General features: G+C 42.3%; 1 protein-coding gene across 1 annotated transcript in view; it reads right to left on the bottom strand.

The window, feature by feature from the left end:
• Positions 1-11,660, bottom strand: part of ANKRD50 (ankyrin repeat domain 50) — a 40,810-nt gene extending 29,150 nt beyond the window's left edge. Inside the window, exons 1-2 of the mRNA XM_027689997.1 lie at positions 11,586-11,660; positions 9,586-10,840 (exon numbers count right to left, since the gene is read on the bottom strand). Of these exons, the coding sequence (XP_027545798.1) occupies positions 9,586-10,064 (479 nt within the window). The 5' untranslated portion in view covers positions 10,065-10,840; positions 11,586-11,660. The remainder of the gene's footprint in view (positions 1-9,585; positions 10,841-11,585) is intronic.
• Positions 11,661-15,787: the final 4,127 nt, after the last annotated feature.

Genomic DNA, 15,787 nt, shown 5'->3' with positions numbered 1-15,787 from the left:
TATCATCATAAAGCACCCCACACTTCAACTCTTGAACTGATTGCAGGATTATGCTGTCCAACCTCATCTTGAGAAAATCCTCCGCACAAATACCAGATGAAAAGCTGTTAAGATATTACCTTCCTAGTCAAGCAATCGAGACAGCTTCCCTATGTTTGTGTTACCATGTATCTTTTTCCACCTTATTTTGTCAAGTAAAATGGACTATCCTAACCTTTAACTGCACTGTCTTAGTTGAAGAGGCAACAGATGGAGCAGCTCTCCTGTGTCCCACTCAAAATTATTCTCCCATACTCCCCAAAGCAGAATCCACAGCATATGTTCCTCATGCATCAATCTGGGGCCATATTAGTCATCTTGTGGTTTGGTTTTTTTGCCCCCCAGCCCCAAGCTGATATAATTTCTCTGTTTTGACTGTAAATCTCCAACTGATCCCTTCTGCATCTTCTCCATAATTTACTTTCAAAAAAGACTGTTAGGTTAGCAACATGTGAACCTGATTCCATTACCCTGTACTACCCTGTACCATTTAGCTCTGGAACTGATTGCATAGCTTCATGTTTAGTAAGATCTGTTTTTAGCCTTAACTACACTAGAACAAGTGACAAACTACATCTTCCTCTCCCCTCCCCCCACAATTTATACAGAAAATGTTTACTGTGGATGACAACTTTATCGTACTTTAAAATAGACGAAAGCACTAAAGAAAAAAGTATGGACACACAGAATGATTTATGGTGTTGTGCTGTTGACTGATGAAGTTTCCATCTGTTACGACTGGGCAGAGTTGGTACTCCTTTGCTAATTTACAGTAATCCAAAATCAGACAGGGCACAATTTCTCTCACCACGGATCAGATGCACTTTACCTATTACCAGAGCTTTTTTCCAGTGTCCTGCTGAATGCTACTCCAGGAAAGTGTAGAAAAGGGATAGACAGCTTAGTGATTGTATCATGTTCACTATTGCTGCAGAAGAGCCAATGTAGTTAAAACCGAGACTTGTTAATCAACTGCTCTAAGATGGAAATCATGCTGTAATCCCATTCTTAACAATTTTTCCTCATGAGTTTCATTCCTACCTTCCTGTTAATGTCATCTCTATACTGCTGGTATTTTCCTTAACCAACCTAGAACTTCTGAAGTTTTCTGTTTCCTAGAGGACGACTCCATGACACTGCAAAAAACCTTAAATATGATGCCACCATGCCCCCTTTCCTTCTCTTGGGTACTAAGATATCATGGATCTTTAGCACACCGTCTTGCATCTGTGCAGCCAGATGCCCATCTCCCCTTCTTCACACAATCACCAGTATTACTGACTCTTCTTAGTACATGACAAAGAAAAAACCCCAAGGAAAAGACACTGTTTATGGTCCGTATAATCCACTCACATATGATCCTTTATTCCCATTCTTTCTCAATTTAAACAACAGCATCCACACCTGAGCCAGGAAGCCTGAAGGCCTATCTACAAGACTTTTTGGTCCTCTCTTGTGTGAAGGTATCTGCAAACATGCAGCATAGAGGGCTTTGACTGCAATTGGTTTGCCCCTTTCACTTTATCAGTTATGTAAATGTCCCCAGTTGCTGCCTTCTCATTATCTCATTTTCAGTTCTTCTTTCATGCTCTCATCACACTTTGACGTCGTCAGCATGCCAGGAACCAACCCACCTCCATTCTTTGCAGCACCTCCTCTGCAATACCTTTGAACACCTACATACAACTCAGCCCTTGAGTCAACATAATTATTTTCTTGCCTTTTTTGCCCGATTATTTGTTTTTGAGCAGTAATTCTTCAATCATGAAGCATCTTTGCATTAACTATTCAAAACATTCCTGCTCCTAAACAAAGACAGATTTCTCACCATTCCCAGTGTATTGTAGACATCATCACACAGAAGAAACTGAAACCTCTTCAAGTCATTGCTTCACTAACACTTTTGGGAAGCAGTATTTCAATACTACTATCTTCTCCCAGTATATGAGACACACTAAGTCCTTTCTACTTCACAATCTGCCAAATCCTTTTCATTTTTTCATTGAAAAAGAAGAAAGGAAAAGAAACTTAAACCCTTGCATAAGCTATGAACATGTGCATAGAAAACTGAAGGGAAGGGAAATAATTAACAAGTAAGAATTGCTACGAAGGTCCATCTAACTAAACAGCTTACAGGAAAACCTGTAAGGTTTAAGCCTGAGCCTCATTGATTAAAGGCAAAATGTTAATGCCTATAGAAGTAGAAGACAAAAAGGTCTATGTAAGTTGTCATTATTAAAATGCCTTAGGGAAACTTTCTTATGGTAATTTAATCTGAAAAGGTTAAAACCTTAAATGGTATTATGTTCAGTCTGTAGGCTGTGCTTCCATACAATGAAAGAGGAACATACAACTTGCTCTTGCAGAAACACTAACTGCTGCTATGTGACCCGTTAACTTCACAGATTTAAGGGAAAAGCCTAAAGAGAAACATGCCACAAAGTACTTAAGCTTCAGGCAATGCTCAACTTTCCAATAGTCTGGAGAACGCCAGAACACAGAGTTTTCTATGAAACGCAGCATCAGTTAAAAGTCGAAAGCTCCAGTTACACATTACGTGTAAATACTCAGAATCAGAAGCTCCAGGAGAGTCAAGATGCTCTCACAAGACTGAATTTACCTTCTGCAACTCCAGTTTCATTGAGCTGGAAATATAGGCTGAGTTGGCAGATTCTTTTTAATCCCTTTTGTATACTCTTACAGAAATAGTTTTTCATCTCGCCCATGAATTGGTATAATTTTCAGTTGGTGTCCTGCCTCTACCATTTTTGAGTATAAAATAAATCATAAACAAATAAAACAACTTGCTTTTAACTGAAATGAGATGGTTTTTAACTGAAAATGGTTATGACTCCTACTAAAATGAGAATTCAATCTTGTACCAGATCAAGCTCCTCTGAGCTAGGATCCAAATAGCTTCAGGATTCTAGTCAAGCATAAGTGAAAGATGTAGGAATAGAAAAGATTCGGGGAAAGTACAGAAGTAGAATGTTGCCTATTTACACATCTAAAACACTGGTTTCCTTTAAATATGGAAAACATTTTCTTAGCTAAGGGATTTTTTTACGTCACATTCTTAGGTGTGACCTCTGAGGAAAGTAACAAGTTGGAATTATTTAATTTCAAGATGAGATGAAAGAGAATAAAGCCATATTCAAACATGTAAAAAGCTGTCCCAAAAAGGAAAGAAAGACTCTATTCTCCATGTCTCTGCAGAGCACCGTAAGTACTAACAAGTTTAGATTATAGCAGGAAAAAACAACTCAGGTTAGACACATGGACTTTTTTTTCCCATAAGAATTGCGAAGCATAAGAGCAGAGGTTTTGAGCATCTCTCAAAACCAGACTCAGTTTCTCCTGCCTGGGGAAAGAGATGCTGGACTTGATTTTTCTGAGGTCCCCTTCCAACCTTCTCAAGGTTCAAATCAGTCACTTGCACATTTGAACTTTACATGTGGTAAATGAATAAACACACTGGAGGTTTAACAACTTTCTTCTTTAGAGGGTCTTGTAAATTAATTTATTTTGCATTCCGATCTTTCTTTGCATGACATGGGATACAGTTAGTCTTTGGCTTTGTTTCCACCATTTGGAGCTCTACAACATTAGGGAGACTCTGACAAGATCTACATTCACACCTTCCCTGTAACCACTGCAAAGCTACAGCTACCAAGACTGCACTGGAGCTGTGGAAGCAGAGGGAAAAGCTTTGTAGCAGCCCTTTCCAGAAGAAAGGAGATTAGAGAAAAGATGTAGATCACTTCCAGACATCTGAGATCTGGGGGAGAAAAACTGAGACATTTACTACCTATAAAAGATTAATACTGAATTACTGTCTTATAGAGTAAATTGAGAGAAATCCCAACAGCTTTGAAGTTTCCAGTAGCTCAAGCTCAGGCATCTCTATGTCCAACATGCTGCCTCTCTCTGTTATCTTTTCAGTGGTCTCAGAACCTGGATGCTGCAAACAGCAGCAGAAACACGTATGGTGGTTAATTCACTAGCAAAGAAAACTCAAAGTTTGTAGGGTAAAATATCAAAACCCCATTAAAGTCAGGATACTCTAAGTCATCTCAAATTTACTCCAAAACACACTGAAGGTTTTGCAATTAAGAATAAGCTACTCCAAAACAGCAAAAAGCTCACTAGTTAATTGTTCAATAAAGCCCACACAATCCATTATTATTTTAATGGATAGGAGTTCTAAAAAAGAACAGCTTCTTCACACTTCATCTGTTACCGTATACAACTCAACGTCTAAACCTGTTCCTTCATCTACACCTAATAAACAGCAAGAAAAATGGCATTTCAATACTGCAGATTGAAAGTTCCAGGATAAGTCACGTAACATTTGGTGGACAAACCTGTGTTTTTCTACATTGTCACACAAACAATCCAGACCTTGAATTAAAACTTGTTTCCCTATATCACTTAGAGAAGAGTAAAAGCTCTATCACCTACAATTTGCAACTTTCTGGCGATACACAACTCTTGGGGGAAACAAGGAAAGAAAAAAGTAACTCAGTAGCATGGAAAGGCAATACAGGTGAAGGGCTGGGAGGAATGAAATGCTTTTTAGCACTGGCTGACACTCACAGGTTTTTACTCTGAATTCTGCTGTTCATGAGGTTCCAATCATATTGCCAAAGACAAAACACCAAACAGGCAGAAGTAACTTTACATAAGATAACAGCTATTGGCACAAGAGTTGTTGCACTTTAACGCTATCCAAATGAGTGACTCATACAAGGCTTTCAAATTTAATCAACATAAACCCCTGCTTCAAACTTGCAGTCAGCAGAAAACCTTACGTGACCTCTCACACTTTTTACAATCAAGTCTACAGATACTTGCATGTTCTAGAGAACTATAAAACTGTTTTGCTTTCTGTATCACTTAATGTTGTTGGTCATATTCCACTTACAAGGCAAATCTGCTGTCCATGCAAACATAGGAGCTACACCACAGATACATAGTTCAGCTTCACAGGGCACTGAAGTGCGAAGAAACTGCAACATCAAAAAATCCTTTACTGCCATTAATTTAAACTTTTGGTGTGAATGCCTCCTGTCACCTTGCCCAGCTTGGTTACCTCTCTGGGGTTTCCCTTTCCAAATACAAGTAGAAGAGACTGGGAGTTAGAAATAGAAGAAAAGCTTTACACTGAATTTTGCATTAGCACGCACAAAACCTGGTGTCCTTTCTGAAAGAAAAAAAAAAAGGGCATAGCTTCTCTATACTCATTTTTGGTAAAGAGGATGAACCATCCTCTTTGCCAAAGTTGAGAAAACTTCTATGAAGTTCTTATGTAATCACAGATTTGTTCCGCAGCTCTTTCTGTTTGTTTTGTGGTTTTATCTCTTCTAAATTTTTCTTTTCTTGGGTCTCTACTGATCAGGGACATCTACTTGCATGGGAATGCAAATAAGTGGAAATCTGAATTCACAGCTTCATTTTTCCTTCAATAAAAATCACTTTGATCAGATCCTCTTCCATAAAAGTAATTGTATCAGAAGTACTTTAGTAACAAAATTTTAGGATACTTCATAAGCAAAAAAAACACTTGAAAATCACTGAACCAAATTCAGTATCTGAGAGGTATGTGAAAAGTCTTACAAGATTTGAAGTTTCCTGAAACGACATGCAGAAGATGGAAAGAACCTTCATCTGTGAGTGAGAGCAAAGCTGCTCCATCTGCACCAACCTGGCTAGGAGATGTGGAAATTCACCTTTTTTTGGTGATTTATTAATTTCAGCAATACACCCAGGCAAAATTCAAATCTTGCTTTAAGTTTGCAGTACAGCAACACACACTAAAGGTGAGTTTAGTGTAAGTTTAAAACATGTTATTTAACAGACATATTCCATCTCTAAATTCTCTAAACTGACCCAGGAGTTCTTGTCATGGATCTTTCAAACTCAAGAGCAATGCCTGCAAAACAAACCAGCTCTGCAGGGTAAACTATGCCCACACTTTCAGTAAAAGCCACTTTCTGGGCTGGGAATCAACCAAGCTCTGCCTTCCATCAATAATCAGAACTGCAGCACAACACATGGGAATTATGCCTTTCCCTACTGTCTGAAGATGTTTAATGTCACCTCCTCTGTCTGAAAAACATAAACCAGGAACATAAGGGAAATGCCTTTCTACAGCCTAGTTTACACAAATTTCAGTATTATCCATGGTTTATATCAGAATTCCTCAGGTCCTCATGGCCTTGGATAACTGGTATCTGCCTGTATTCCCACCAATCGCTGGAAATATAAACTTGCTGCAGCAAAATCAAACCCTAGAGATAGTATTGCAAAATTTGGATTATTAATTTTTCTATATGAATAGGGAAAAAGAGTCTAATGGACCTTTTGAATTAAATTCTCTCCATTTAACACATCATTTCTTCTTAACTTCAGGAGTTTGTAACAGTCTTTGGCTTTCCTTCTGCTTCACTTTCACCTCAAATTTGAATGTGAGGCTTCAGCATCCTCCCTTAAATTTAGGATTCCTTTCTGCTCCAGTACTGTGTGACTGAGAAAAGAAGTGCCTCAGAAGCAGCACCATAAGTAGCTGTTCTTTCTCTCAGCTGTCAGGGCACCAACAAATACTTCTTAAATAGATTTGTAAAGTTCAGCCCTTCCAGCTCTTCAAATCTGCAACATCTGCCCCCGAAAGAATTTTTAGGGCACATTAAGTTTATAAATGCATAAGACGTTTTTAAGATAAGACATTTACACAGGAGGAGAACATCTTAACTCTCCAGGTCGTGGCTTGCACATGCATCACTATGACCATCAGGATTGCTAAAAAACTCTTTAAAAACATTATTCAGGAAAAGATTTCATTATTTTAGCTAACAAACTTTATATTGTTTAGAAACTCGCATGTCACAAGACATTAAGAAGCTTTTCTTTCTCACTATTTCCAGGACAATTAGCACAAAAATAGAGTGGTGTAATCTTGTTTAGCACTTATGAAGAGAAGTCTTTCCATTTTAGGCCATGAATACATGGCTGAGTCTGGAGCAGCCGTGAAAAGCAGAGCAAAAATCTGACAATGCCTTTAAAGAAAAATCTTTCCCCTCTTATACTGAATAAACCAAAATAAGGTAAAATCGATGGAGCATTGAGACAAGAACTTTATGCCGTTTCAGTGCCTTTACACAAAGCAAGAGGCAATCAACTGACTGTCAAGTCTTTCTAGAACTCATTTCATGTTACAACAACTTTCACTCAACATAAACTATATATAAACACATCAGAGCAGAAGACTAAAGTGCTCAGTGGCAAGTCTTAGAAACCATGAAACATCCTAACTTATATTTTTGTTCAATATTTCTTGCATGCTTTATATATTAACAAAAGTTCAGTTAACAAATGAAGGAGGCATTTGGTGGTGGGAAGGGGGTTGCCAAGTTCCTCTTGTTTGTGGACAAGAGATTGTATCATCCAGCAGAACAAGCTCGCAGTACTGCTGTCAACAGCCACCTCCTGGTCCCCTGCCACAGTGCTGAAAACTTATATTCCCAGCACAGCACCTTGTCTCTAACACCTCATCTCCCTTAAATCTGAAATATGAGAATGGAAACCATCTACCACAGCTGCTTTTGAGAGCAGGAGATCAGGGTAAGTGGGCAGCAAGGGAATATGTGAAGGGCCAAAGAAAAAAACCAATCCCCTCAACTGAAGTTGTTGTACTACACCAAAAGTATTTTTACTGTTTACTGTTCACAATCACTGCTGCAAAATTTTAGTAGGAAAAAACTATTACCGGATGTTGTGTCACATTTGATTGTTCCAGCACAAAACCAAGAACCCTGTATATTGACCTAAATATTCAAAGAGCCCATCGTTAAACCCTGTGTTCATAAAAATCGCTCTAAAAAGCTGACTCTGACTCACAAGTATCTTCTGGATTTTCTATTTCTAGGTTGCATTTTTGTCTAAAGACATTTACCTAGCTCCTCTTCTGTGGAGTAAGGCAATCATGTTTAGAACAGAGGAAGGATTCCAGCTGAGAGAACTTGCCTGTGCCAAATTAGTAAGATTTCCTTGTAATAGACTTTTAAACATAAACAGGCTTTTACTCACCAGATTAATTCACTTTCATGATTTTAAAAGACTGCCTAAAGCTAGATGGCCAGTCTGCTATTCCATTTATAGACACTTAATTGCACCCAGTTTTTACTCATTAGAAATTAAGAGGGTTTAATACTTCTGAAATTAGGGCCTTAATAGCTGTTAGAAGTTGCATATTCACTTAGCAAAAAACCAAAAAAATCCAGAAGTAGTCTTGGTTTAGACTATTTAAGACACTACACTGAGAACAATGTAGACATGCATCCTGTTTATTCAGCAGGCAAAGGCATAACAGCCATCAGAACTAAAAGGCTCTTTTACACCACCAGGACAATAAGAGCAAGCACTACAGTTCAACCTCAGTACTTGTTTTCCCCAGTCTTAAGGGTCAGGAAAGCAAAAAAATGAGGAGAGGATTTTTTTTTATACTGCAAACATCAGCCAATAAACCCTCAAGTACCACAAAAAGTTACATCACTACACAACACTAAAAAATTTCTGTTTAACTAATATTCCAGAAAAGTTCTATACTGGCAACTAAATCTTTGTTGATGAAGACAAGCCTTATCCTTTCCGAATTTTCCTTCATTGTTAGCCCAAGGGATAAAGACTGAGAGACACACGTGAACAGGCTGTGCTCAAGACTGTACTTTGTTCTGTGCACATACACTGTTATATACACATAATAGATCTTTATACACATCCTTATGCTTACAGAAACAAAATTATCAGTGACACATTCAGGAGACTTTGGTTTGTTAGGGAACACTAATTAAGAAATATATATTTTTCCATTCAGCTTAGACAGCTGACAAACCCTCTAAGGGGCAGGGTGAGCCTTCTTGTTCAATCTCTGATCTGCTCAACACTTTGAAGTACTTATAAAATAAGTGGCAATAAAGATTTGACATAATCTGTGCATACTGTGAAAAGTAACATAAGGAGTTAATTGGCATTTTCCTACCACATATTTTTAGACCAATATAAAACCGATGTGTTGGATCAGACCCAGAGATCCATTAGCCCAGTTTCCTCTTAGACAGAGCATGTTATTGGAAGCTTTTCCAAGGGTCCTGTAAAGTCTGTTTCAGGTCTGTGAAGGACAACTGCCCTGCCTTTATGGCACATGAAGGCCACAGACTAGGTATTTTCCACTCTGAAGTCAACTACTTTAAAGTCCTTCCAAAACACTAGTTACAATTGAGGGTATTAATATACAAATGTAAATAAATTCACTATTAATACTAAACTTTGTTTTAAAAGTAAATATTTATTTATGTCAGCTATAACTACAAAGTTAGATTTTTCCATGGTAGGTCTGCAAGCTCTGAACAGAGATAACAAGCCATGAAACAAACATGTTTTAAACTATCTGCATCTTAGACTCATTGGAAGGAAGAACTAAACAACAGATATTTTTTGTTTTCTTTGTGTTTTATTTGTGATAGGGTTTTTTTTATAATTTGTTTTTACCTTTTAAATGCTTCAGCAGGGTTCCTCTCACATTCCCCGGGTTGCAAGAGACTTTGAATAGCAGGATCTCTTAGTTTGTCCTCATATCCCTGGATCAGTCCACTGCGGCAGATTTGTGTGACTAAACCTCTAATAAAGCCTCCAACACAGAGTGTGTCAGAGTCTTGGGCCCTGCAGAAGTGGAAGGCTAGAGCCTGGCGATGTAAGCCTCTCTGGAGGTTTGCAGGTGAGCTTGGCCACAGTAACTCAGTACAGAGGGCTGTCTTCCCACTACCGGGCCCTCCTACCAACAATACACCCCAGGCAGCTCCTTTCCCAGAGACACTACCGGTATTATTCCCAGAATTCGCTACAAGAGATGGTTTGTTGGCAGCGCTACCACCGCAGTTAGCTTTCTCCTGGAGGCAGTGCTGAAGCTTGTGGAAAACCCACTCCCTACAGTAGAACTGCTTTCCCTGCAGCAAGCTGGTTTGAGCCATTTTACAAAGCTTCTTCTCTTGGATGTGTCATAAGCAGCAGCACATCTTCAACATCCCGGAGCAGGGAGACACACGCTCATCTCGCACAGAACTTGACAGAGGTTACGGAGATCAGTTAACCTTCCTCGTAAAACTTAACAGCCTCTTGGCAGGAAGGGTGTCACTCCATTTGTGTGCTTTGTTGTGATCAGCATGGCACAATCACAGCTCAGCTGACATCGTGAAGCCGTGTCTGGTACCAGCGCTCTGCAACACCTCTCGTGTGGCTCACAAGTTCACACAGCTCCATGGCTGCATCTGTAGCTTACGCGGCTGTGCGTGTTCCCAGTGTACAGGGGAGATAATACATCTGGAAAAACTGAGGGAAAGCCAACTTTGCAGTGTATACTAAATGCCTTTCAACTCTAGGCATTAATCTCCCTGGATATACATCCAGAAAAAGCTGTCCATAACAAAATGTTCCTTCTGGGAATTTTATAAAGAAAGTGATTTTTCTTCAGAGTACTGTATACACACCACAAATGTGGTAAGTACCACTGACTAAAACAGCCAGTTTGGACAGCGAGCTTTGCAGACTTCATACATCTGGGAGAGTGTCCGAGAAGTGCTTCAGATTACGGTTTCTTATGCAGTATAGACGGCGGGGGAAAAAATGTTTACAGCTTCTTATTTCAATACATTCGTGTCTTCTTCAGGAACTTGGGATTGTTACTGAACCTGTTCTCAGGTATCTCAATCGCAAGATGTCAGAAGAGACAACATCTTCCCCTAGAGCTCTGAAATAAAGGAGACAGCACTTTTAACCCTACATGCAAGTCATAATTCAGTCAGCGGCAAATACAGACAACAAAGAGTAAAGTCAAGAGCTCTTATTCCTTATTTTTGCTAATACTGTTAAATTAAACCTAAAAAGCTGTTTTAAAGAAAATTCGTTGTTACGAGGTGCGATTAGCCACATGCAAGAAAAATAACAATAAACAATGAACAGATATGACAGTGGCCTTAAACCCACATTCTCTCCCGAGGAGAACTGAATATATCCTTTCATCTTAGAAACACTCCTCCTGACGAGGCTCCATCACCGATTCCTCTCCTCACCCCGTTTCCCAATCGCCGGCTGCGGGCGTTTCTCGGGAGTTTCGAGCGGCAGGGCATTGCTGCTCCCCGCACACTTCTTTGTTCGCGGCAGCCGAGCGCCGGCAGCCCCGGGGTCACGGCGTGACACCCGCTGCCACCGCCCCGCCCGCGCCAGCCCCTCCATCCCGGGCCGGGCTGAGCCCCGCGCCCCGAGCCCTCACACGAGCGGCTCAGCAGCCGCTTGGCAGCGCGACCACCTCCCTTTGGGAAAACCCCCGAGCAGCTGGGAAGCCTCCCCAGCCCTTCCCCTGCTGCTCGCCCCCCCGGCGCGGCGCCACACGCCCTGTGCCCGCTGCTGCCCCCGCTCACACCCCCGGGCACCCCCCGAGCCCCGGGATCGGTGCCAGCCCCGCCCGGGCAGGGGCCTCGCCGCAGCCCGCTCACCTCCGCCGCCGCCTCGGCTCCTCCAGACGGCTCCGCTGCCCTCTCCCCGCTGCCCGCGCCCCTCCTCTTCCTCCTCCCGGCCCCTGGGCTCCCGCCCCCCGGGCGCCGCCGTGCCAGGGCCGCGGCCACCCCGCTCCGCGGCTGCCTCAGCCCGCCCGGTGCTCTCCCTGCTCGGCGCCTCCCTCGCTGCCCGCTCCGCCCGCCCCGGCCCGCCCCTCTCCCCTCGGGCGGCGGGGACATGTGGGGCGGGGCGGGGCGGAGAGAGACGGGCGGCTCCCCGTGGCCGCCGCCCCGGGCTTTGTGCCGGCCCCGCGGGCCGCCCGCCCGCTCCCCCCGCGCCCTCCCGGCGCGGCCCTGCAGGGGGCGGCAGCGCCCCCCGCGCCGGGCGGGGCCGCGCCCTCAGGCGCCTTCCTGGCCTCGCTCCACAGCGGTAAACTTGAGGGGAAAAGGTTCTGCCTGAAGGCGAAAACGCGGTTACCCCAGCCCAGGGGCACGGGCCCTCACGTTAAAACCCTATTTTCTTCCTCTTTTTTTTTTTTTTTTTTTTTTTCAAGAAGCACAGACCTCATAGGGACAGAGGACACACAGCCTCCCCAAATAGTTGCACCAATTCTGACCTTCCCCCTCAACCCCCGCCCCTTCCTTCAGGGTATGCACGGACCCAAAAATTGTGTTTCCAAGACTGTGAGAGCTCCGAGGGCTCCACTGGAGTATCCCACACCCTTCTCTTCCAGCACGTTAAAGCAACCCCAGAGCTTTTGGGTTTTGGGTCCCTACAACCCCTTGGAAACATGGACCTTAATACGGAAGGAAACAGGGTGGAACTTGCTCCAGGACAACTTTAAGGTGGAAGAAAGCAGGGTGGAACTTGCTCCAGGATGCCTTTAAGAGGCCTTTGTGAAGCCCCCTCCACCCAGGACAACAAAGTGACAACTCTCACCCTTTATTTTGTCTTGTGACACAGCAAGGGAAGGATTTTCATTAAAATTTGCTCCCCTCGTAGCCGGCTGCATTATTTATGATAATGTGCTTTTCCATTAGCTGTTGCATCAAGGTCTTCACGATTGCTAAATAGTGCCTTCATTTTAGCACAAACTCATATACTAGGTAATTAAAGTATTGTGGAGTACATACTGAATATATCCATAGAATACAACAGAGTGATTTAGGACCTTTCAAGGAGCGTCCCAGGATTTTTGTAGAAGCAAAATGATAAATTAAATAAATTTCGTTGGTGTGCTGTCATCATGTCATCATGGCTAGGCTTCGCGAACGAAGATTTGGGAAGGGCTCTACCCATTTTTCATGCAAGCGCGTTGGTGGCTAAAAAGGCCAATACGAGACAGACACGTCCGGTTGCAAAAGACACAGCAGAAAGACTCCTTAGATGGTATACTCTGCAAGGCTCGATTCTTTCTGCGTTGTCTTTTCTCCTCAAGAGTGATCCTGCGTGCCTTCTCAAAAGCATCAGCAGCGTTATAAATGGTCTGTCTCCAGGCCTCCCGATTGGAGGCCAGAGTAGACCAGTTATGGTGATCAATATGCCCGAGGCTGAGTTGTTGCTTCAGGGAGTCCTTGTATCTTTTCTTCGGAGCTCCTCTCTTGCGGCAGCCGGAGGCAAGTTCACCATAGAGCAGGATCTTAGGGAGGCGGTGGTCCTTCATCCTGGAGACGTGCCCTGCCCATCGCAGCTGTGTTCTCAGTAACATGGCCTCAATACTTGTGATTGCTGCTTGTTCTAGAACAGATGTATTGGTCACATAATCTGACCAGTGGATGTTCAGGATTGTGCGGAGGCAGCGTTGATGGAAGCGTTCTAGGAGACGCAGGTGGTGGCGGTAGATGACCCATGATTCGGAACCATATAAAAGAGTAGACAGCACTATGGCTCTGTAAACACTGATCTTGGTACTTTTCTTCAAGTGTTTATTACGCCATACTCTTTTATGGAGTCTTCCAAAGGCACTATATGCCTTCGCTAACCTATTATCTATCTCCCCGTCGATCTTACCATCTGAGGAGATGAGGCTGCCTAAGTAATTAAACTGTTGGACTGATTTGAGTTCTGACTGGCCGATGGTGATGTGGGGATGATGGGGGACTTCCTGAGGTGCAGGTTGATGGAGAACTTCTGTCTTCTTTAAGCTGACTTCCAGCCCAAAGAGCTCAGCAGCATCTGCAAAGCAGGATGTTAAATGCTGCAGAGCTGCTTCTGTGTGGGCAACAAGGGCGGCGTCATCAGCGTAAAGCAGCTCCCGGACAAGATGGTTTAGGGTCTTGGTGTGGGCCTTCAGTCGCCTTAGGTTGAATAGGCTTCCATCAGTACGATATCGAATGTAGATACCGTCCTGATCATCGAGATCTGCCGAGGCCCTTTGGAGCATCATGCTGAAAAAGATTGTGAATAGGGTAGGAGCGAGAACGCAGCCTTGTTTCACACCATTCTTTATTAGAAAGGGCTCAGAAAGTGTGTTGCCATATCTGACTTGGCCATGCTGATCCTCATGAAGTGAGATGATCATTTTAAGGAACTTGGGGGGACAACCTAAACGTTCCAAAATCTGCCAAAGACCTTTTCTGCTCACAGTATCGAAAGCCTTGGTGAGGTCGACAAAGGTTACATAGAGACCTTTGTTCTGTTCCCTACACTTCTCTTGCAGTTGTCTGAGAACAAATATCATGTCTGTGGTGCTCCTGTTGGCTCTGAAGCCACACTGACTTTCAGGTAGAATTTCTTCTGCTATAGCGGGTATTAGTCTGTTCAGGAGTATTCTTGCCAAGATTTTGCCAGCAATGGAGAGCAGAGTAATACCACGGTAATTTGAGCAGTCTGATTTAGTACCTTTCTTCTTATACAAGGTGATGATGACTGCATCACGAAGGTCTGAAGGTAGTTCGCCTAGTTCCCAACAGCGCACCACAAGCTCATGAAATTTAGCATGGAGTGCAAGGCCCCCATGTTTCCAGACTTCGGGTGGAATTCCATCAACCCCAGCTGATGGTTGGTGTGCTGAAGAGCTTAGAAAAACAAGTCTGTCTGCTTCTGAAAACCAGTAGAACAAGTTTGAAGAACCTTTGGAAGTAGTGAATTACAAATTCGCAAAGCTCTTGGGAGTGGGGGAGAAACAGAAATAAGATTAGTAGAAAGAAAACGTTCTGTGGTTGTTTTGGTTTGTTTTTTTTTAACCTTTTTTAGTTGGTTGTATTTTTTTTTAACTGTACACTTTACGCACATAATCTTCTCTAGGTTTGTTTTTTTTTTTCCAGCTGCACCACCCTTCCATTTCGAAATGTTGTAGAAACTCAAGACTTCCAAAACTAATGCTAATACAAGTTCAAGAGACTTTGAACTGTAAAATATTTTCTTTTTTCCTTCCTTTTTTTTTTTAACAATAAAGGAATAGGGATAGATAATGTCTGGATTGCAGCTCTGGACTGGGGAGCAGGCTGGAGACAAAACAGAGGTTGACAGAAAAAAAAGATAAAAACCCCATAAGAAACAATTTCAGATTCAACACTTTAAGAAACAGATCTTAGGCACAAACATTAGAATGGTAGGTGATCCAGGAAAAAAAAAAGATGAGGAAAATGAAGATACTGGGAGTAAAGTGAAACTTCTGCCTTTCTGATGACCAAGGCACAAACAAAAACCCAAGTTAGATGAAAAGGCACCGTCAGGTTTCACAACATCCCATATGAATATACTGAAGCAGGTGGAGTAACAGCATGGTTTGCTAAAATCAGATATTTAAACATAATCACGATGGAGTTATGGATAATAACTGTGAAAATACTTACCTTTCCATGCTAATACATAATTCCTACAAGCAAACAGATGACAATAATTTGATTTCAGCATGGTACAGAGGATACAAAATCACTAACCCCCCAAAATTAACCTGTGGGCACTGCATCTGAGCAAAGCTTCCCTTTAGGATATCTCTTCTACAGCTTACATGAGGAGTATGAAGTACTTTTGGGAATGTAAAAGGGAAGAAGGAGGGGGAAAAGAACAGCAGTAGGAAAAAAGTGTGGCTGGCCTACAGTATAATTAGGTAAAATATTGCAGAGTATGACCTTTCAAAAAAGTTCTTTGTACAACCTAAAGGTGAAGATTGGGAGTGGCCTTGCACCGACCCCCCCAAATTACTACTAGGAAGCAAAAGCATATAGACACTTTCAATGATAAATCCTTTTTTAAA

This window comes from Neopelma chrysocephalum, unplaced genomic scaffold (assembly GCF_003984885.1).
Source record: "Neopelma chrysocephalum unplaced genomic scaffold, ASM398488v2 Primary Assembly neopelma1_79, whole genome shotgun sequence".
Taxonomy (NCBI): Eukaryota; Metazoa; Chordata; class Aves; order Passeriformes; family Pipridae; genus Neopelma; species Neopelma chrysocephalum.
The sequence above is the reverse complement of the archived record's forward strand: the minus strand, read 5'-3'. Positions and strand labels throughout refer to the sequence as shown.